Genomic DNA, 23,927 nt, shown 5'->3' with positions numbered 1-23,927 from the left:
ACCAGGAGGTGACTCTGAAAGGTAGAAAGCAGAAGTAGGTCCCTTCAGCGTCCATAGGGTTTGGGCACCCTGGCCCACCAGCTGCTTTGCAATCCCATCCTGGGTCACCCCGCTCTCCCTGTTACTCCAGCCCCGCTCCACTGCCAGAGGAAAGTTTTCTGCTGAGCACGGCAGAGCCCTTGGCACATGCCCTCCAGATGGTTCAGATTCAACACTTCATCGTGTCTGCTCATTTGCTATTAGGCAACCGTGGTTAAGCTTCTACCCGAGCTTTATCTTAGCCTTGGAGATCTCATGGGTAGGGCTTGTTTTTTCACATCACCCAGGCTAACAAGTCCCAACCCTTGATTTGGGTCCCTAACAGTAACGAGAAATAACTCGAGTGTTTACCTCAGATTACATTAATCACATTAGGCCAATGCTGAGAGAGTGCTGAATGCTTAGACTTTGATTTATATTTTCCCCTCTGGTGTCGAGTGACATCAGATGATGCTTTCAGTAAGCACCAGGAATTTTTCACCAGGCCAGCTCACGAAGCGGGGAGGGAAGCACACCCTGCATGACTGGAGTTGTTTTTTTTCCCATTGGCAAAGTCCAGGCTGGAGTTTTCCACGCCAAGTCCGTGGAGGTGCTGAGCCACCACAACTCCCACTGAGCAGCCCGTTGGGCACTCCTCAGCACCCAGCATGCTGGAATTTGCACGGATAAACAGTATAAGGATCTCGGAGCTTAACCTGGTGAGTCGTATCACAGTCTGCAGGTATTCAGCATCTTTCAGCAGTTGCTTCCTTAAGCAATGGGATTGCTTATACGGGTTAGGCATAATCTGTATAAGGGTCTCGTGAAGGGTGTGGAGGGGAGAAAAGGGGTGAGTGGGGTGGCTTTGTCATAACGTCTTCGTTTATTAGGGCCCAGCAGTTATCCCATTTATTCTGAGGAAAAATAGGCAGTCTAGGCCTTCTAGGTATTTGAAACACAATGTAGTCTACACATTTTTTCTGCTTTACCACCCCTCATCTTTGCAGTCTTTAGGTATCAAAGACTGTGATTCTCATTTCCAAATTTCAGTCATCCAGAAACGAGACCCCCACTCGAGCAAACTGTATGCAACCCCTCTAGCAGGAGTGATGAGAGAAAGGCACCACCAGAGGGTGATTTGTCCCATCCTAAAAGAAACGCCTATAGGGTTCCAGGGTTGCCCTCTGGAAATGTGACTGTTTCTCTCTACTGTCTCTAGAGACACTCTTGGTGGCCAAGTTAAAATAAGTCTGGCTTTCAAGTAATTACACAAGAAAGATTCCAGCCAAATACTTCAGGATACGAGAAAACCACTTGATAGGAATTGAGAACTCTAACTGCTCTGTCACTTTTTACAAGATCAGTAACTCTTACATTTAGGGAGCGGGGAGGAAAGGTGAAAGGTCTTCCTAGTCTTCTTCAGTTTGACTTTTGTGTTGGCAATTTTTTTGCTTGTTTTTGATGACTTCTGATAAAGTAGGATCTGGAGAAACTATTGTTATAGTGGCCCTCTCAGAGGTTGCATCACACCGGCTTGCAAGGAGATGTGAGAAATAAAAGGAATGAGGGCTGAAATGGCTGTATCCTTCAGGGCTGTAGATCACCCAGTGGTATTTTTTTATCTGGATTGAGCATAACTTGATCACAATTTCTGTAATGAATCAGAAAACAAAAAAGGTTTGTGGCTTCATGCCAGCCACAGGAGAAAAAAATGACCTCCTCATTTTTCTGAACAAATGCGGTTCTACCTACTGAATTTGTGGTGGTTGAACACTTTGTGTCACCCATCTATGTTATTTCTGACCTCCTGCTGAACTCTCCAAAACTGTATTTACCATCTTGTGGAGTCATGGTCTCAGTTTTGACCAAATTAATGAGAAAGGTCTCCATTTACAGTGAAACGAGTGAGAAAAGAATGTATGCTCTAGGATAGGGGGTTATTTCCTTACAACCACGCAGATGGATGGGATGGTTGGTTACAGATAGCCCTCTTGTGCAGCTATATGAATGTTTTCTGAAGCAACAACGCTAACCAGAGCAGGTCCTGCCCCTTGGCTCCCCATCCACCTCTTCCCGCTTTGCCTCCATGGCTTGCTGTCCATGTGCATGGCTGCAGCTGTTTGCAGGGCTGTGCTGAGAACGGGAATGTCACTGGAATGACATCATTTTTTTGCCGTTTTTTGAGGTGAAGGAAGATATTTTTAACCCGGACTATTTGAGTGATTCGATTCCAACACAGCCCAACGACCAGCTGCCTCAGCACAAATGCCAGGTGAGTGGTGGCATCTGGGCAGGGCCATTTGGCAGGACTCTCCTAAATCCCCTTTTCTGCCAGAGAAAAAGACCTGATCTACACCCTTAGAGGCATGGGAATGACCCAATGCCTTCACTGCCTCCTCTTGATGCAGCAGGGATGCAAGAGTGTGAATTTGTTAGAAAATACGGGTTTTGGAGAGAGAAGCAGCGAAAACACAGGCTTCTTGCTTCTACGGTTTCTGTAGCCTCAGAAAAATGAGAAATTAAAGTTAACTCCCGTGTTTTAGCTGGCTTGTTTAGAAACAACCCCCAGTGTTGACAAGCACAGGCATGATTAAAAAACTGCTAGCTGGTCGCAAAGCCATCACAGAATCTGTAGGCTCTGTTTGTCTGCCTCAAATGTCAAGTGTTACACTTCTGGCACTCAATACTTCCAGGCAGCGGAAACAAAGGGAGCACAACAGGTTATTTTTAAATAGTTTAAACTTTAGTTCAAGCATTTTGTTTTCATATTTTTATGCAGTCTAGCTCCTTCAGCATAACACCTGGCAGCTGTCACATGTATCACAACAATATTGTTTCAAGCTAAGAGGCTGCTTGTTTTGTAAGGATCTTTTCTTTTTATTAGCGGGGACCGACAGAATATTCTCTGAAATAATTGCTGCCATTACCTGCCACGGAAATACATATGGTGGCAGGCAAAATAATATGCACAGACAAGCTCCATCACTCACAGTACTAGATATGTCACTCTCTTAATAGTGGTCAGAAATGAATTTTTAAAGCCCATTGGGGTTCTTCAATAGATTTTCATTATATTACAATTAACATTATGTGGTTAGTGTCTAATGCAACGTCTCTTATTTAATGACCTCAAAGAGACCAAATATAGTTCAGAAGATAACAGCCTGGCTAGCTTATTTTGGTATAGGATCTGCACATCTCCCACGGGATCCAAAGGTCCAGACACTTGAACCAGTGGTGGAAACAGCTTTAGAGAATGGTGTGAGAGCAGTTTTCTTCTAACTGTTACTCGGGACAAAGGAAATACAATTCCCTTCTTTATGTCACCTATCTTTTCCATGACTCAAACTTATTTTGGTATAGGATCTGCACATCTCCCATGGGATCCAAAGGTCCAGACACTTGAAACAGTGGTGGAAACAGCTTTAGAGAGTGGTCTGAGAGCAGTTTTCTTCTGTTACTCAGGACAAAGGAAATAAAATTCCCTTCTTTATGTCACCTATCTTTGCCATGACTCAAAAAAAAAAGCCAGAAATAATATACTTGTTTAATATTTCACCCATTGCTGCTCCTCACTGGCATTACTTTTTGTTGAGAGTGATTAACTGCAGTTAATAACCTAGTCCCACCACCGTCCAGGAAAATGAAGGAGACTCAAGAGGAGAGTCTTACAAACATGTGAATGCTACGCCTGCATGACCAGAACAGTCTCCCCTGGATCTATCCACACATCATTCTTTATTCCTCTCAGAGTGAAGTTTTTGAGGACCTCCTGAGCAGTCAGCCATCTATCATTTCTACTCCCTTCCAGCTCTGCTGGAGAACTGTTTAGCAAAGGAAGGATCATCTTGAGATGCTGTTGGAGTAAGTGGTACGTGCTGGCCACCAGTGCCAGAAAGCTACTTGTGGCTACCAGTTCTCCTCTCTTCCTCCTACATCTGCTTCTTCAGACAAGTAGATATGACCTCAGATCACCAACTTAAATGTGAAGTAAAAACTTTCCAAGAATCTCTACGAGGCAGTAACCCATCTAATCCATGTCAGAGAAACTTTAGCTTTCAGAGAGAAGTAGCAAACCTAGTAATGGTTTAACATGATGTTTGTCTGTCATGTAGTCCTTTCTTTGAGTAGTACGGAGTGTTGCAAATTAAAGTTTTTTCTTCCTCTGCAAATGATATTTTTGTAAATCCAGTGAATGAGACAGAGTGCCAGTTCAGGCTGTGACTCACCCTGGAGCTCCATTCACAGGATCAGATAATGGGGCCAGCATAGCTGCGAGGTGTGTAGACACATGCCATGCTTTGGAGGTTGGAGCACTGCTCATATCCTGAATGACTGACTGAGCTGGGCTGTTGTAAATATGCGGGGGGTAGTATATGTGAGCTGTGGGCACAGCCCACTTTCTCTGAGGGACCAAATCACACTGATGGAGATGCAGGAAGAAAAGCTGTAATGTCAGCTAAAGCAACAGGTTGCCTTTCTTTAAAGCCACCATGTAACAGAAAAAGAGTTTTTCTTGGCCACAGCTAAACCATTTACCATTTTCCCTCATGCCGCCCCTTTTCCTTAGTGCGCTCACTTTTTTATGTCTTTCTTTGCCTGAATCTTCTCCTTACTAGGACCACAGTAACTGGAGCTGGTAGCCAAGAAACTATTCTACTCCATACATTGCTCAGCATGCAACACCATGGCTCCTGGACAGACTTGTATTATATCACCTCTCACATCATAATCTCTGCTCACCTATTAGCAATGCCATCTCGCTTGCATGGAACGCAGCCAACTGATGAGCAGGATATTAAATCAAGCATCCTTCTGCCCATCTCGCACTGTTCCCAGGTGAAGTCCAAGGGAGCTGTGATAAATACTGCCCTTAAAGCCTTGGGTTCAACCACAGGTATTGACTGGGTTGTTACGAAGTATAGAGCACCGATCACAGACAACTGCCACCAGAGACAAGCTTGGAACTGACCTGTGTCTGGGAAGACAACAGGTCCATTTTTTAAAAAAAATAAGAATAAATGTATTTTATAAAATTAAATTATGAAATTGTGCAAAAATATAAAAATGAATGTATTTTAAAAAATTAATCTGGTGCCAGACATTGAAAAGACTCACCATTACTGATGCAGGAAACAACTACCTTTCCTCAGTAAGGCATTTCATCACAGAGCAAGTCAAACAGCAAGTGCTTCATCATGAAAAATGGCCACTTCTTCTGTGTGCAGAAGTGCTGAGCCAGGAGTGCTCTAAGAGACTGGATCTTTGTTTCGATCTCCACCTTTGGTGGTAGAGTTTGACTCAGGCAGATCATGGAATCATAGAATCACAGAATGGTTTGGGTTGGAAGGGACCTTAAAGATCATCCAGTTCCAACCCCCCTGCCCTGGGCAGGGACACCTCCCACCAGACCAGGTTGCTCCAAGCCCCATCCAGCCTGGCCTTGAACCCCTCCAGGGATGGGGCAGCCACAGCTTCTCTGGGCAACCTCTTCCAGGGTCTCACCACCCTTATAAGTGAAATATTTCTTCCTAAGATCTCATCTAAATCTCCCCTCTTTCAGTTTTAAAGATTTTATAGGGTGCTCTCTCAATTTATAAGAACAATAAGAAACTCAGATCACTTAGTCTGTGAGATCTTCACTCTCTGCTCAGTCAGAGCAGAGGTGTGACATCTCTCTCAGAGACCTGCAGCATGAGTTGAACATTGCGGCATCTATCTATCTATCTCCATTGGCCAGTAGCCTGGGATAACAGGCTTTCTGAATTAGTCACTGGTCTCTTACTTAATGACCCGAAGATTATTATGAAGATGTCAAGAATAGCACCTGAGAAGGGCTCTAAGACTGAATCAATGCTGTTTGATATGTCCCTCTACCTTTTTTCCTCTTTCAGCCAACCCATAATTCCATTTCAAACGCCAGGTAGGTGGGCACTGAATCCTGCAGGGCACTGTGGTCTCAGCCCCTCCTCTACTCATGAGTCAGGAAAGCTCAGAAGTGGCACGATACAATACCCAACCACAGGCCCAGTTGAGTAATTACTGCCAGAGGGATTTTCAGCCAGATGATCCATCTCTAATGGTTACAGGTTTACGAGCACTGCTTTCCACAGACGAGAGCACAGCTACAACGAAAGCCTGAACTGTCTCAAGGCAGTAGGATGACAACTAACCAAGTATTTTACAAACAGATGGCCTGTGTTGTTGTGACATAAATCTACCATAGTGTGATGTAAACCAGCAACAGTTCATCCATGATTAAGAAGTATTTTTTTTGAATAAACTCTATGTTCCTTTCCGAACGCCTTAACAATGAGCAGAACAAGCCATGCTTGGAGGAGGAGGTCGAGTGGAGGTAGGATTCAGTATATAAATGAGCTAGTCAGAGAAAAGACAACACCAGGTGAGCCTGGCTTTGTATTAATTTGAACAGGAGAAATAATTTTGTCCACGATGTCATTGTGGAGGTCCTTTTGCTAGTAATGGACTGAAAAAAAAGATGAAATATACATAAATCAGATGTTATCTATGACTCACCAGACAAATCACAGAGCAGACTATTCGAGGTAAAACTTCAGGTGAAGTATTTGCCAGTCATATCAATTATGAGAAACTGTTGTCTGAAAGCTGGTCTTAATGCATTGCCCTCACGACTCATCACTGCTGCCTCTGAATCACTCAGATAATTCTCAGAAGCAAGGGAGAGAGGTGTTTAAAGAGGAACAATCAAGACTTTCCCGACTTTCTCTGCATGCATTTGCTCAACTGAGAGGGGAGGAAAGTCTCACCTGAAGCACAAAGTCAAGATGCAAAATGGAAATTTACAGGCAGAATTTGCCACCAACTAAACATCAGCCTGAGAGGCCTCAGACCCAGCTGCTATAACTGAGCCCCAACTCACTAAATCAAATTACAGAGAAAAAAAAGCGGAGTTTTTGGACTGTCAACTGAGATTCTTGCATCTAGTGCTTGCCCTGTATTTCAGCTACAGGCTGAGGACCTTTCTTTTTCTTTTCCACAAGTGCAATTTAAGAGATGTTTAGGAAGAGGCTTCAAACAGAATTTAATTTGGCCTTGTATACTAGCTGATTCATGGGTCTCCTGCAAAATGCTCAACCTCTCAGAGGACAGATGACCCATTTTTTATTCAGTCAGACCTTGCAGGTTTTATAACTGTGCAGAAACAAACCCATCCAGTTTTCCAGCTATGAAATGGTACAGCACGAGCATACCCAGACCTAGATGGCAAACACTAGGTTGACTTTGACTCTCTGCATTCCCAGGTCTTTCATTAGCACTGCACATGGTTGTTGCAGGGAGCAGAGAGCCTTCAGAACAGCTGGGAGAGAGCTGCCTGGGCTGTGCTAACAAAATCCTTGTCCCACTCTTGGGGGCAAACCATGGGAAGGTCCTGTTGGGTGGGCAGGAGACCCTCGCTTGGCATCGTTCCCACAAGACCCAGCCTTCTCTCAAGCAAGCAATCCCACCTCTTGGAGCTGTTGGCTCAGAGAGGGGGACTTAGCCTCCTTACCTGGCAGATTTGCAAAACTGAGCTTCCAAATTCAGAGAAGAGAAAGGGAATTATTTGTGCACCACCACCAGGCTAGTGCAGTCATTCCAGAGCAGCACTGCACTGAAATGTGGGACCATACCTTTTATAGAGCGGTGGGAGAGCAGAGGTACACGGGCAGCGAGCACAACGTGATCTCTCCTGGGCTTATTTTGGTTTTAAATGATCCTATTTTGCCCGTGTTGCCTGCACATTGACATGACAACCGATGGGCTGAAACTTAGCGAAGTGCTGACCTCTCTGACGTGTGATTTGAGGCTGTCTCACAGAAAAATATTTGAAGGATCACCAGCTGAAATTGAAGTATTCAGCAGCAGGGCAAAGAGAACGACAGTGCGTGCATACAGAGAGGACTTTCCCTATGGTAATTCTGGCAGATGGCATAAGGTTGCAAGCAAGTAATAGAAAATTTTAAAACTAATGAAACAAGATTAACATAGGCCACTCCATTAGTATTTCTCCTCCCAAACAGCTCAGTCCTGATTATATTTTATATCCTTATGGAATTAAAGCACTGTACTTACTGGCAGCAAAGGGAAATTAGATCAGAATACTGTTTGTGGATGATTAACTTGCATTTCCTTTCAAACTAAATGTATGCGCTTGAGTCCTTCGGAGCCACCGACAGACACTTCTCTGAGGGGGAACTTGAGCAACAGAATATAGGGTCCAGTACTTCAGCTTAGGTGAAATAAACTGGACAACCAGAGACTCGGGTGAATACAAGACTTCCATACACTCTCACAAATTTATACGGTGTCACTGCATGAGGGAAGTTGCCTACAAAAATCTGATTGGGGAAAAAAAACTGAACAAACTTTTTCCTTATTGCATCCATTGCCCTCTGTATTATAACGAGAATGAAATAATTTGAGCAGTTATAAGGTATTTTGGGATCTGCCTTCTTCCAGTGACAACATAACTAAGTTTTGTTATAAAATACCTGTCACAGCTGATTTTTGGGATTTCTCTATTACAAACCACAGGACAGAGAAGTTCCGCACGTGAAGGTATTTTTAAGGATTACTCATTCCCTGAAAGTGGTTTTGCTGTTCTTGATGTGCATGGCTTTCTCTAGTGATAAGAGATCTGCACAAGGGAACTGAAGGGCAGAATTTAGGGCCAGCTTTTCAAGTATGGTTGCTTAAATCTGGGCAAAAAGAGGGGCTTATTTGCTGGGAGTATGGAGCATTTGCACTGCTAGAAGCTATAGACATTCAGCACTCCTGCAAACTAATCTTACTACAAAAGATGACTCAATGAGTATTTAGAAGTCAGATTTCCAAGAGCCTGAAGGGCCACATACCCCTTCAGGTGTGCAAGTCCAGCAGTTGGATGTCATGAGCATTTACAAAACACACACATCATTCTTCATCTGCCTAATGCTGCCATCCTCCAGATATAAACAGTACAAAAACACATGCCCGAGTCCTGAAATCTCAAATGAGTGAGTTTCTAATGCACAAAATATGTATTCTTCTTCCTAGCTCTCTTAGCCGATCTTCTGAGACCAAATGCAAGAAGACAACTTAAGAGTTGGTGAAGGTTTGCTTCACCTCCTTCTGTAACTCATCACACGCTCTGTCTCTAAGCTCTCCAAGCTTTTGCGTTGGACTACAAGACCTCTCTCCCATGCACTGGAAAGGGATGCTTGTTAATGTCTACAACAACCTCCACTAACACGTTACTCCCCGTGGTGACAAGGCAGCTCAGTGATGCTATTCCCTCTCCTTGTGTTTTAATCACTGGGTCTTGGTTGTCATCTGCAGAGGCTCAGAGTCATAGAATAGGATCATAGAATGGTGCAGGTTGGAAGAGACCTTAAAGATCATCAAGTTCCAGCCCCCTGCCCTGGGCAGGGACACCTCCCACTATAGCAGGTTTCTCCAAGCCCCATCCAGCCTGGCCTTGAACCCCTCCAGGGATGGGGCAGCCACAGCTTCTCTGGGCAACCTCTTCCAGTGTCTCACCACCCTCACAGGAAAGAATTTCTTCCAAAGATCTAATCTAACTCTCCTCTCAGTTTAAAACCATTACCCCTCGTCCTATGGCTCCACTCCCTGATCAAGAGTCCCTTCCCCATTTCTCCTGGAGCCCCTTTAGGGACTGGAAGGGGCTCTAAGGTCTCCCCAAAGCCTTCTCTTCTCCAGCCTGAAGAACCCCAACTCTCTCAGCCTGTCAGACGCTTCAAAAGACTCCCCCAACTTTAGATGCTGAGCAGAAGCACCTGGCTTGAGGGTGATGTCACCTTACACTCAGCAGGCAGATGTGAAGAGGTGCCAAGGGAGGACCAGCAGCAGCTGGTGAGCTGTCTCTCCCTGGAGATGCCTCTCATCCTCCATCAGAGGCAGAAGCAGCCTGCGGTGATAACGCTTCGGACTTGGGCACTCCATGAAGCGGGATGCGGCTCTCTCTAGCAGGGAATTATCTATTTTGTTCATGCTGAATCATCTCCTTCCGTCCCTTCTCAGACGGAGCAATCTGTCCCCCCGTGGGATGCACCTCCCCTTGCCGTGTCCCTGCTGGCACACCCTCCCGTGCTCTGGAGGAAATTTCTTGATGCATCAACACAATTTCTTAGAGCGCAGCTGCCCTTAAATAAAGTAGATTTTTGGGAATTAATAGGTGGGACTGACCTCTTTTTGCTGCTGAAAAACAAGGAAATCCCTATCAGTGCACTCTATTAAAATTGCCTGAAAATAAATTATATGCTGCTTTTATGATGGCAGTCATGCATATTTATATTATTATTATAATAAATTATTATTAGAGTTATTTCAAGTAATTTTGTTATTTGGCTTTCAGGGGCTTATCACACAAAAAGAAAAAGGGGCAGTGACCTGACGTCTCACATGAAAGATAAAGAGACATAAACTGTCTAAACAGCCACCTCACTTCACACGGAGAAGAAAATAATTTTTATGCAAATAGAGTCTGAGACCAAAATGCCTTTCTCCCTCACCTCCTTTCTATTTCATGATTAAATAATCATAAAGCTGTCACTAGAGACGGTATCGAAAGAGGTCTCAAATGGTAGAAATGAGAGTTTTCTGCATTTGTCTATTTTTAATTTCAAAAGGTATTTTGAATGAAAAAAGAAAGGGGGGGAAAGGAGCATAAAGCTATTCGCATGCCTGATTTCCCAGGAGTACAAACAGGCTCTATGTCCTCTTGTAATAATACAACAAATTTTCAAAAACAAACACAAATAAATGAAAATTAAACTATGATCCATAAATTTAATTGAGATTCACAGTGTCCAATGCTTTTCAAATTCAAATTGCCACCAGACAATGCATCTTTTTGCATAACGTATACAGCTAAAGAATAGGTGATAGCTTCTTCCCTCTCCTTTTTTTTGTATGAAGATATATACTTCAGTCGTAGTGCTGGAATTTTTGGACATAAAAGCTGAATAATCATTTATCATTTTTCATAGATGCTCCATATCATCTTGTACAGTGCTTAGAGTGCAGTACAAAAAGTGAGCAGGGAAAAACAAGCATTTTTGTCTTGAAGAATAGACCAAAATTGAATTCTTCTGTTATTAGAGAAAATATCCAAAGGTAACTGCAGCCGTTTTGTGTCAGAGGTCTTCAGTAAGTAGGATTAAAAACCCCAGTGGTAACACAGAATTCTCTGCAGATCAGCCATATCATTTCGGAAATTGAATATACACGTATGTCTTACCTAACAGGGGTGGCAATTTGGAGCTAGAAGAACTAAATCATGGACTGTGTCTACCAAAAAGGAGCTGCTCTACAAGAGATGTTATGCAACAGTTAAGATTTAATTTACAGTATTTACGTTCAGGACAACTTCACTGGGTAGCAAAGTTCTCCCTTGATCTTGTAGATATTCCAGGTCTTAATTTGTGCGACCTAAAGAAAAAAAAGCCTTTTCCTACAGAAAACCATTTTTTAAGCATGGATATTTAAAAGCACGGACACAGCATTGGGTGTCTAAAGGGTTGGGATCCCCCCAGCTACATGGGAATGCATTTCAGGGCCATGTTTGGCACTCCACTCTCACAGAGAATGTGGGATAGATGACTTTGGATGCTTTTTGGTGGAAAAAGGACCCAAAGAGGGCTGCCCAACATGTGGGTGTGTTGTGTGGGCCGAGGTGTGAGGTGACTCTCCCCATGGTGGTGCTCCCTTGGGGATAGGGCCCAAGCTTTGCTCTCTGGAGGTCTCTGAGGGACCACCATTGGTATGCTCTATGCTCACAGTGGGAATCCCAGCAGCAGGATTATTCAGGGGATTCTTCTTCCTGATGTTTACCCCTCTGATGACAACCAATGCTCTCCAGAGCCTCCTCCCCAATCTGTTGGACTGAACAAGCTCTTCGCATGTTCCTGTCAACCCACAGGTTCTCCCTCCTGCTGGTCACCTGAACAGCAACTGAAATATAAGCCCATATATCTGAAGGTGTAAACATATCTTTCCAATTTTGAACTAGGGAGATGCAATGTTTAACCATGCAGGAGTAAGCTGAAGGGTGGCGTTTCAAAGGTGAGAGGAAGAAATGTTTTAGGCAGCTTCTATTGTAAACCAGCATGATGTTTTTTGGATGGGAAGAAAGGGGAAAAATCCTTTAAAACCATGTAGGAACATCACCAGAGACACTATTTTAACTGTTAGTTAATGGTAAAACGAAATATTTCCTACCCATGAAAGTACAAATCATGTATTGAATCAGATTCCAAAGATGATGTAGTATGATAAGAAATGCCAAAAGTGATATGCAGAATGCTAACTCCTGTGAGGAAATAAGAAGAGCGCTTCACCAGGGTTGTCATGACACGAACTAGTCATTATCACTACGTTCAGTGAAAAAGCTCTGTTTCCACAGCACTTTTCCATGATATTCTTTTAATTGGAGGAAGGGAGTAAAAACAGTGGTGTGAGGAGCATCAGCTGGGGTTTCAAAAATCAAACAACAAAAAACAAATACGGCATTTCAGAGTGGGTTGTGTAAAAATCACATGCAGGAAAAAACAAAGTTGAAGTTCACATAGGTAAAAATGATCACTGCCACACGACAGAGGCCATTTTGCTTGTGACACAGGACACATTTCACCTCAGATCCACAAATCTGACCACGGCATCATCTCACAACACCACCCTTCCTAGGTTGGTCACTCTGCCTTTTCTGCTCTTCAGCACACTCTGTACCTTTCTGCTTGCCCAGGTTTCACTGAATTTCACTGAATTTCACTGAATTTCTAGAGTTGGAAGGGACCATAGAGATCATCTAGTCCAACTCCCCTGCTGAAGCAGGATTTCCTTATCCCTTCCTCTGCCTCCAGCCCAGGGACAACCCCATCCTCGTCTGTGCCCCCTGCTCCTTCCTACCCCTGTCCCCAGAACCACCTGCTACTCTTCTCAACATCCTCCTCCTCCCAGAATGTCAGTGTCACTTGTGATGCAGGAAAATATCATAATCCAGCATCCCCAAACTCACATGCCAACAGGAGCTGACATCCTTCCCAGGAGCCTGTTTTTATTCTCAGTACCTGATGATGAAGAAGGCTGGGTACCAGATTGCTGCTTCGCTGTGGCTGAGAACCACTGCCACTGGGTTTTTTTCAGACAGTTGGCCAGATCAAACCTTAATTTTGCTCTTCTATTTACTGCTGGTAAATTAGGACCCAGGGAAGCAGACTGCAGTCCGGATTTTACCTGCCTATGGTGAAGTTTGGCTGCCAAGTTATTGGTGGCACTGATATGAAGAAACAGCAGCAATTAATTTCACCGTGAATTTACCTGCTTTTGCCAGGTGGTTTGAAACGTACTTAAGAAGACGAGATCTAGCAGATTTGGAAATTTCAAAGTACTGTATTTTTCATCCCACTCAAATATTCTCAAATCAAACCCCATCTTGAGAAATAGCTACTGAAATTTGGGGGCCAAATTTTGCTTTTGTTAAGTCTGGAGTCAGCGAGGATCCTCCTACCAAATTCGAGTGTCATTGACTAAAGCTTCCAGCTAAAAGCTAAACAGCCCTTTTATCATATCTGCATGAATTCCTTCTTCTTGCAACTTTTTGCCTGCCACGTAATGGTTTATCGTGGTAGGGCTTCTTGTATGTGCTGAATGGTCAACTCCAACTTTAAAGGGAACAGCATGAAATACTTACTACCCACTTGTGCTTTTACACAGACACATAATCTCCTCCCGTCGCACACGTACAGGTAATTGCTTTGTTAAAACATACGGCCTAAGCCTGTAAATCAGGATGGTGTAATTTAGAGAGTGCTGCCCATGGGCTGGTAGCGTGGATCCACACGCAGGAGTAGGCATAGTGTGCAAATGCTTCACACACAGGTCCCTCAGTTCTGTTCCTTGGATATGTGGAGTTTGTACCCATATGCAGAAGAAGGAATATCCAAATTCAGGTAATCCTAACTCTAACACTGTCATTTTAACAGAAAAGTCCTTCCATACCCTACACATCAGTTTCTGTTATCCCATCATGGTGCTGGTAGCCTAACACAGAACTGGAATATTTTATCCTCATGCCTTCCGTTAATCACAGAATGATACAGGGTTGGAAGGGACCTCTGGAGATCATCTAGTCCAACCCCTCTGCCAAAGCAGGTCCACCCAGAGCAGGTTGCACAGGAACGTGTCCAGGTGGGTTTTGAATGTCTCCAGAGAAGGAGACTCCACCACTTCTCTGGGCAGCCTCTTCCAGGGCTCTGCCACCCTCACAGGAAAGAAGTTCCTCCTCATGTTTAAGTGGAACTTCTTATATTCAAGTTTGTGCCCACTTCCTCTTGTCCTGTCACTGGGCACCACTGAAAAAAGCCTAGTCCCATCCTCCTGACACCTGACCTTCAAGTATTGATAAGCATTGATCTGATCCCCCCTCAGTCTTCTCTTCTCCAGACTAAAAAGACCCAAGTCCCTCCCCCTCTCCTCATCAGAGAGATGTTCTAGTCCCCTCATCATCTTTGTAGCTCTATGAATCAAGTCCTTGAAGGAGACCCTGTTCAGCAGATCTGAACTCAGGAGACCACACTGCTTACTGAGGGGCAGCAAAACACCCAGGAAGGCTCCGGGTATTTGCAGAACTGGGTGTTCCCATGGGGAAGCCAGGCTCCGGGAGCAGCCACGGAGATGCACAAGGCAAAGCCAAGCCCTAGCTGCTCTGCCAGCGGTAGTAGGATGGCGTGTGATGGTACACAGGCTTTCATGGGGTGACGAGGATAATCTCATGCACAGGTTTTGTCTGCTACTAACGCATGCAAATATCCAACAGTGCTGAGGGCACCACCAGCCTCGCTGGCAGCTCCAGAGCGTGTGTGTGAGCAACACAGACAGCAGCTCACACGAGCGAGGGGCACTGGCAGGCCAGCACGGGCAGCCACGGCCATGCTGCTCTGAAGCCAAAAAGTCAGCCTGCCACGCATTGAAACCATCTGTAGATCCAGTGGGGTTTGCCGCAACGACAACTTGGCGCTCTTTCCGTACGTCTGAAGTTATCCTTTAGCATGCAGAGGAAAATTAAGTCACATTTTCCTTAAATATTGCCGCCTGGCTGGGCGCCCCGGCACTCGGGGGTGACTTCGGTGGCACTGACCTTGGAGGTTGCTGCGGTGGCATTACTTTCCTTACCACTCCCCGGCGCGCTCTCCTCCATCGCTTCCGCTGCGGGGGGTTCTGCCTTCTTTGCACTTGTTTCCAGAGAAACAGGAGGAGGCCCTACTTTCCCCAACCCGCTCGCCGGGGTTGAGCTGGGACTGCTCGGCTGCCGCGACTGAGCCTTATACCAGCTAGGGTAAAACAAGGGGTCGCTGGTTTCTGCTGTGGCCGGCACTTGAGTGTCAGACTCTGGGGTCTGTTGAGGACCACTGGGTGTCACAACCTCAGCCTTCATCGGGACAGATAAAGAGAAGAACAAGCAAGAGTGCACCACGTTACCTTCCTGACGGAGCCACATTGCTCTGCATGCCCCTTTTTTTTAATATATATATATTTTTTTTCACCACAAGGAATAGATTTATCCTAATATAAGTCCAAGATAATTACAATCAAAATGCAAAGCAGAAGCAGCTATCGTTTGAATAACACAGACATGGGAAAGAGAAAAATGTTACCCCCAAAAAAACAGAATAAGAGGGGGGTAGAATTAGCTGGGAAGGGAGAGACTGAGAATCGTTTGAATAACACAGACAGGGGAAAGAAAAAAATGTTACCCCAAAAAAACAGAATAAGAAGGTAGAATTAGCTGGGAAGGGAGAGACTGAGAAAGGAGTGAGCAAGCAGTTCCTTAATTCAGGTAAACACCCAATTCAATCCTAAAAACGTAAGAAATTTTGCATAAGAGCCTCATGAACCAACAACAAACAACAGGTGTGGGTACCTTTGAATAGCTTGTTGGGTTTCGGGTCAAGAACAACAGGTTTGCCAATGAGTTTGTTGATATAAAGGGGTCAGAATAAGGGGAATACAGAGACACTGGAGAGGAACCTTTGCCCACCAGCCTTGCCCATCAGTGCCATGGGCCAAGCACGGTTGCTCTGCCAGGAAGAGGAACAGCCAACTGAGCTGCACCTCCCTACCTGCACCAGGCTCTTTGGGCTCACCCACACAGTACCTGCTCTCACCACAGCATTTCTGCTTTGCCTTTCTTAGGCCAGGAGGCAAAAGCTGAAATACAGGTACCTCACACTCCACAACACCATGACACGGCCATGTCTGACCATCTCCTGATGGCATTTCGCAAGCGCTACAGCGGCATGCCCTACCTTTGCCATTTTAGCCTTAGAAGTGAGGGACTTCATGCAAGTGGGAAGAGCTACTTAAATCTGGTTCTCTTTCGCATAAAAGCCTACATCAGTCAGGTGACATAGGTTTGGTTAAGTCAGACATAGGTTTGGTTAACTCAAAAGGCAAACTTTGCTTAAATCAACACAGACTGATTTAAGAGTATCTTCACGCAACTGGTGCAAACTCACGTATGTTTTTAAATCAAAGCAAGAATGAATCCATAGTATTTATTTTCCCTTGTTTTGTGTGGGGAGCTTGTTGCAACCAAAGGTTCTTTATGTGTTCTCTTGTGTTCACACTGGCCTCCTGACATATCTTCAGAGCAGCCTTTACCCACTCAGCAACTTCACTGAGCAAATTGATTAAGAGGAAAATTTGCTGAATTAATTGTACGTAAGGCCAGCTTGCACAAGACGTGTATTTTTATGTAGGTCTTTTAGAATGTGTGGCAATTGTGATCTGATTCTAATTGCGTTCCTTACGAAAAAGTAACTGGCCTAAAGTATTGACAGCCTGAACCTGTTTGCTGCTGGGTTGTAGGAGGCACCCTCTCCAGTTTGGTGTATGATATCCCTGCAGCCACCTAGACCATATCCCTAGGGCGACCAGAGCAGAAGGGGGCAAACGCCACTCAAAGACAACAGATTAGAAACGTGCTCTAAAAATTGGTGCTGGAAAGCTCACTAGACCCAGAGGGAATGCCAAACTCTCTTACTATAAATATTTTAACAACCATTTCATTTATAAGAGTTAGTCTGAGTTAAATCACAGCAAGCAGAACACCCACTGTAATGTGCTTAACTCCCAAACGGAATGTCTTCTGTCCGTATCTTATGTATCCCATACGTATCTCAACTTATCAGCAGAATTAGTTTTTGCTTTTTTAAGCGATCAGGGAGTGATTTCTCGCTCTGCCAGGGCACAGTCAGCACAGCTGGGGGACAGTGGGACACTGGTGGCACTCACCTGACCAGCTGGGGTGGCAGACGGTGGCACCGGAGCAGGTTCGGCCGGAGGCTCTTCCACCACGCTCTGAGGTTCAGGGTCCTGCTGAGGTGGCTGTGATGCTCTCTCAGCCCCTTCCTCCTCCACCTCTTCCTCCTCCTCTTCTCCTGATGACTCAGTGTGGACTTCATCCAGATCTTCACCATCCACCGTCTCTTCCTCTTCCTCCTCTCCCTCCTCCTCTGGTAGGACATGAATAAAAGGATAGAGCTGAGCACCACGCTAAATGTGAGGTGGCTGTGATGCTCTCTCAGCCCCTTCCTCCTCCACCTCTTCCTCCTCCTCTTCTCCTGATGACTCAGTGTGGACTTCATCCAGATCTTCACCATCCACCGTCTCTTCCTCCTCTCCCTCCTCCTCTGGTAGGACATGAATAAAAGGACAGGGTTGAGCACCACACGCTAAATGTGGTGCTTTGATGGGGCTTTGTCTTCTGTCCGTATCTTATGTATCCCATACGTATCTCAACTTATCAGCAGAATTAGTTTTTGCTTTTTTAAGCGATCAGGGAGTGATTTCTCGCTCTGCCAGGGCACAGGTCTTCTGTCCGTATCTTATGTATCCCATACATATCTCAACTTATCAGAAGAATTAGTTTTTGCATTTTAAGCGATCAGGGAGTGATTTCTCTCTCTGCCAGGGCACACTCAGCACAGCTGGGGGACAGTGGGACACTGGTGGCACTCACCTGACCAGCTGGGGTGGCAGACGGTGGCACCGGAGCAGGTTCGGCCGGAGGCTCTTCCACCACGCTCTGAGGTTCAGGGTCCTGCTGAGGTGGCTGTGATGCTCTCTCAGCCCCTTCCTCCTCCACCTCTTCCTCCTCCTCTTCTCCTGATGACTCAGTGTGGACTTCATCCAGATCTTCACCATCCACCGTCTCTTCCTCTTCCTCCTCTCCCTCCTCCTCTGGTAGGACATGAATAAAAGGATAGAGCTGAGCACCACGCTAAATGTGGGGCTTTGATGGGGCTTTGAGCAACCTGGTCTGGTGGGAGGTGTCCCTGCCCAGGGCAGGGGGTTGGAACTTGATGATCTTTAAGGTCTCTTCCAACCCAAACCATTCTATGATTCTAACAGGTGCTTTGCAGTGGGTAGGAGACCAAACACACATGCTTGTTAGACTCTCAAGCCACCTATTTCCATGGGAAGGAGGACAGAAATTCCTGCCAATGCAGTTATCCTCATGAGGGATCCATGGCACAGCCCTGCACTTTTTGGGGAAAGCATACCTGGTCTGGCACAATCTGCCAGGAAAAAAGTCCCTCTCGCAATTTTAGGTATGTGTTTATTTTAAAAAAAATTGAAGCCATCATAATAATTCTTTCCCAGGTCAGTGCTTTGCAGTACATGACTGGTGGTTTGGGATAGCAACCTCCCTGAAACCAAACTGTCAAACTTGGTCAAACCATTGCTTTTCTGTCATCTGACATGTCCTGTTGTCAACATTTGTGGCTCAGCTCATTTCCAGAGGGAGCCCTCTAACAATGCATTTTCTTTTGCAGAATCACACTATTCATCCTCACAAACATCAGATGTTGTTCAGAGTCACCCTAGAACTTCAGAGACATAAACTCAGATGCTTTAAACCAAACTCTAATTTGGCTGCACATTTTGCACAGGTTATGGTTGTGCTTGAGTATGTAGAAGGAGTGCAGATCTGCAAATTGAGTTACACCCTCATAACAGAGACATGTTTCAGTGCATTTTAGTCTTGAGAAGAGAAGGCTGATCAATGCCTATAAATACTTGAAGGGTGGGTGTCAGGAGGATGGGGCCAGGCTTTTTTCAGTGGTGCCCAGGGACAGGACAAGAGGGGACAGGCAAAAACTTGAACATAAGAAGTTCCATCTAAACATGATCCTGGAACATAGGAAGTTCCATCTAAACATGAGAAGCAATTTATTTCCTGTGAGGGTGGCAGAGCCCTGGCAGAGGCTGCCCAGAGAGGTGGTGGAGTCTCCATCTCTGGAGACATTCAAAACCTGCCTGAACACGTTCCTGTACAACCTGCTCTGGGTGGACCTGCTTTTGCAAGAGGGTTGGACTGGATGACCTCCAGAGGTCCCTTCCAACCCCATATCATTCTGTCATTCTGTCTATAAGCAGAGTGCTGAGTCTCTGCTTCCATGTCCCCTAGCTGCAGAGGACCTCCGTGACTATAGGAGGAGTTTCAAATGCAGGACTGATCTCCCAATTGCCAAAGCCCTTGCCCCCAAGAGGCAGGTGTCACATTCCCCATCACAGGAGGGGTGTGTGTGTGCCTGGAGCACGAGGTGACAATCTTGGCAGATATACCTGTGTGTGGCAGGGATGTGGCAGCTGTGGCTGATCACAGGGACGAACATGGGCACCAGGCTGTGACCAAGGATTGTCTCTTCCAAGACAAATCCCTGGAGGTTCATGGCCCTGCGAGATGGCACCTGCTGCTGACTGGTGTCACAGCTGCTGGTCCCTCTACATGGAGCCCTGTGCCAACTACCACTAGTCCACGGGGTCCCAACCTACAGCAGGCACCCAAGGTCCCTCACAGGGAGCAGCCACACACCATGAAGTCAACATAAATTGTGGCAGGGGAGTAAGCAATGGGTAAGCACCTGCATAAGACTTAATTAGGCTCATAAAGGTAAACCAGGCAGAATCCAGTGCCAGCAAGAAAATTAGAGATATCCAGATGACTTTTTCTGCTGCCTTTTAATAGGAGAGATCTGCTTATTTGAAACATTTATCTCCATTGGCTTCTTGTGGCTTACTCTGTGAGGTAAAACATAGATGAGCCCAGATTTTAGTCTACTTTTGTAAACAGAATAGAATAGAATGACAGCTGCACATTATTATATAGACATATTAAGCTTGTTTAGTCATGATGTCATGACAAATGACATGACACAAGATGTTAAATGCATGAAAGATGATGACAGTTTTTGCTTCCCTCTATAATTCTTTCATCTTGAATTTTGATTATATTTGTTACATTTCTCAATTATCATAAAAAATATTTTAAAACAGTAACTTTCAAAAGTACTTTTAGTAGTAAATATTCTATTTCTTTACTGACTTTCTAGAACAGACATACAAATATGGCTTCTTTTAGAGAAATAAATGACTTTACAGACTGAGATAAAAGCCTAATTTTGTGGTCCCTTCATATGAGGAGTCAGTAAAAGCCATGGGCTCAGGAAAGCGTTGAGGCCACATAAAAGGTAAGATTAATGGTGTCAACAGGTTATGTGATTTTTTGACTGTGATGGATTTTTACTTTTGGTTATAAAATGGTCTAGATACACTTTGGGATGAAGAGAAATATCTGATTCAAGTTTTCCTACTCAGTATAATCACGTAAATTACACAGAGTTGCAATTTAAGAAAGCAATTTAGGTGAAATAAATAACATACCTCTGTCGAAATCAATTTCTCGTATTATCTTTTCTTCTCTACTGAGGTTCACTGTGAATTGGTTCATATTTTCATACCCGTCCTCTATTTTTTCCATTTGAAATCCTTTAGATGCTTCAGTAATTCTAAAACAGAGAGAAAGGTTATTGGCATTTGGATCTGCAGATAAATTTGTAATTTGTAATTCATTACAAAGATAAGAGTCTCAAGTTTAAATACTTACTTTTGTAGCAATGTTTTGGCATTCTGTGAAAACAAAAAGGAAATAAGCAACTTCTTAAATGGTTCCACATTTTCAGAGATTTTATGCATTGAGATTTAATTCTTACACTGGCTGCTTCTAAACGCACTAATATGAATCTTGTAAATGACAACCATGAGATCTATGAATGAGATCAAATTTGGGTGGTACTTAGTATACAGCTGAGTAAACCTTTTAGTTCATTGAAGACTTTTTAATTAAAACATGAATATGATGGGAAATACATACAATTTCTACAAAAATGAAATGGAAATATTTTTGCTCTTTGTGTGTGTGTGTTTGTGGTGAAAAGTGATCGCTCCATTACCATTTTTAGTCAGAGTAACTGTATCTTTGATTATCCATAAAGGCACACTCCTGGAGCCACAAAATTTTATCTGTCTGGAAAGAATATTGTACTATTCGAAGGCAATTCTTCGATGAAAATAAAGTTGGTTTTTTTTTTTGTTTGTTTGTTTGTTTGTTTGTTTTTGTAGAAAATACCCTTCCAGCCTTTAATATAGAGGAACTGTAAACTTGCAGGACAGAAATTCTACACCAATGAATTCAGTGGACAGGCTGCTAATCGTTTCCCAATCAGCTCTCTTTAGTTTATAGTAAAAAAAACAGAAGAAAAAAAAAAAAAAAAAAAAAAAAAAAAAAAGAAAAAAAAAAAAAAAGAAGTAAAGACATAAAAATGAGACTCAGAACCTAAATATTTAGCTCCTGGAAAGTTAATCAATCTGCCAATATGCAAATGAAACGTATAACTCACAGAAGTTCATATACACATAAATTGTATGTGGTGGGACAATAAAGCTATGTTGGAAAATGCTAAAATTTCTATTTCTTCTTTGGGGACCAGGAATTCACACACAGGATAGTATATTTTGCTGCAAATAGCAAATACTCATGTTCTTGGTTTGGATACTATTCACAAGAAGACTAGTCACTTAAACTGTGCTGTTGCAAGTGTTTAAAAAATGAGTTTGTATAAATGTTCACTCAAAGATGACCAAACTCTGTATGTGCCTAAAATTAGGAAATGTTTAAGTAGTATCTCAATAAACCCATCACTCTTTTTCTGTTTCTATTTATAGACTTCATACCTGCAAAAACACAGCCATTTCTGGTTCTTCCATGAACTGGATTCCTGATTCAACCAGCTTTGACACAGCTTCCAAATGATCCGCATACTTCTTCATCAGGGAGCGGACGTGTTCCAGTTTCTCCTCTTGGGTTCTAGTGATTATTTGTGTCATCTCATTTTTTCTTTCTTCCAGTACAGAATAGAGATAATCAAATTTTTCACACAGCTGCTCTTTCTGTCGTCTGCAGCATTCCTGTGAATCATTTGGTTTATGTTAAACATGTTATGTTCTTAAAAGAGTTTCTATTTTTATAGTTACTTGGAAGCATTTTCATCAAAGAAATTCCTCTTTCTGAACAGTGCAAAGGATTCTGAATGACCCCAGAGACTTCTACAATTTTCAAAGTCCAAACTATTGGAACAAAAGTTTTAAAACTGTTCTCAAACTCTGAGTTTCAAGCCACTGAGAGCCCCCAAACAGGTTATTGTATAACTTGCCAGTCTGCTAAAAAGTCATGAAAGGTATTTATGACATCTGTAGTGATACATCAAAGTCTGCAGAAAAAGTAAAAACCCCCACTATATTAGCAGCTGGGCTCATTTTCACAAACAGAATGGTTTCAAAGGAGTGATCATCTCTGAAATCAGCTCTGGAGCATTTTCTTTTTCTACCAGAGAACCTGGAACTGTCCTGGCCGGGCTTGATTTTCACATACATCCCCCTTAGACTCTATTTTGACAATAGGTGTCCATTATATTCCATTTACTGTGCACTGAATGAGGTAGAGGTACCACAAAGAAAATGGCGTCACAAAAGCACAAAGAGAAGAAGGAGGAATCAGGTTCCAACCCTGCCTTCAGGCACTGATTTTCACGTCATTCTTTGCAGCACTTTTATTGTCCTTCCAACCAGACAATGTTGCATATTTCACCGAGTAAGGAGGCTCTGTTTGATGACTGCTTCATTGAGCTCTCTAACAAGAACACACTGCACTTGCAAGGGAGGATTTATGGGGGGAGGAAATCAGAGACAGGTTATCTATAACCTCTGAGGCCTACCAAATAGAAGGACTTGAGTCATCTGTGTGCCCTAGGGCACACAAAGGGGCATAACCTTATTGTTCTTATATCTGGTTGTGATTATTTAAATCTCTTTCCTAGGAAATGGGGCTGAATCAATTCATCTTCATCCCTCGAGGCATAGTGCAGAGATCCTGGCAGCACTGGATTATTAACATTCCCATGGTACTTTTGGAAGTGATAAGACTGATTATTGATAGCACTTGGCCAGAGAGAATCCCACTTTTTTCTTGACTTTCAGCCATAACTCTTCCTACGAGTGATGACAGTCTGCTCTGTATCATTCAAAGAAGAAAGCCTTTTGAAGATGGACGTGTGGCCAAAAATCAGTCTACGTTGAAGGGTGGGGAGTGAATACAAATCTCATTGTATTGACCCAAGTATCCACTCCTGCTTCCCAATGAGGAAGATTAGGCTAAAGAGGCACTCCTAATTTAAAACTCCTTGGGGGCAGGGGCAGGCTTTTCCTGCCCTGCTGGAGGTCCTTGCCACTTCCCAGAAATTCCTGCTTAGTGGTTTATAGGGTGGGGATAAGAAAGTTTTGGAACTCAGTAATGGTTCTTGGGTGTCATTCTATTGTTCAGACCTCAAATAATCTTCCTCTCCTCTTTCACTTCTCTCCTGGCTTTCACTCGGTGTTTCCTGCCACCTCACTAGCTCCAGACCCCTCTTTGGTTCCGTCTACAATGACCTCCCCTGAGTTGTCACTCAGACCACTTGTTAAAGAACCTTAATTTCAAGACAGGTGTG

At 43.9% G+C, this 23,927-nt stretch overlaps 1 protein-coding gene across 7 annotated transcripts in view; it reads right to left on the bottom strand.

Annotated features, from left to right (window-relative positions):
- Window positions 1-23,927, bottom strand: part of TRIM55 (tripartite motif containing 55) — a 42,168-nt gene that overhangs the window by 4,001 nt on the left and 14,240 nt on the right. Inside the window, exons 5-10 of one of the 7 annotated variants that reach the window (XM_014939636.1) lie at window positions 22,117-22,350; window positions 20,990-21,012; window positions 20,767-20,891; window positions 18,059-18,279; window positions 15,176-15,466; window positions 12,259-12,349 (exon numbers count right to left, since the gene is read on the bottom strand). In XM_014939636.1, the coding sequence (XP_014795122.1) occupies window positions 12,259-12,349; window positions 15,176-15,466; window positions 18,059-18,279; window positions 20,767-20,891; window positions 20,990-21,012; window positions 22,117-22,350 (985 nt within the window). Of the gene's footprint in view, window positions 1-12,258; window positions 12,350-15,175; window positions 15,467-17,331; window positions 17,464-17,640; window positions 17,730-18,058; window positions 18,280-20,766; window positions 20,892-20,989; window positions 21,013-22,116; window positions 22,351-23,927 lie in introns of all 7 variants that reach the window. The other 6 variants (XM_014939635.1, XM_014939638.1, XM_014939634.1 and 3 more) reach the window with 6 other exon arrangements.

This window comes from Calidris pugnax, unplaced genomic scaffold, assembly GCF_001431845.1.
Source record: "Calidris pugnax isolate Ruff unplaced genomic scaffold, ASM143184v1 scaffold5, whole genome shotgun sequence".
NCBI classification, from domain to species: Eukaryota; Metazoa; Chordata; class Aves; order Charadriiformes; family Scolopacidae; genus Calidris; species Calidris pugnax.
Note: the sequence above shows the minus strand (reverse complement) of the source record. Positions and strands in the feature narration are given on the sequence as shown.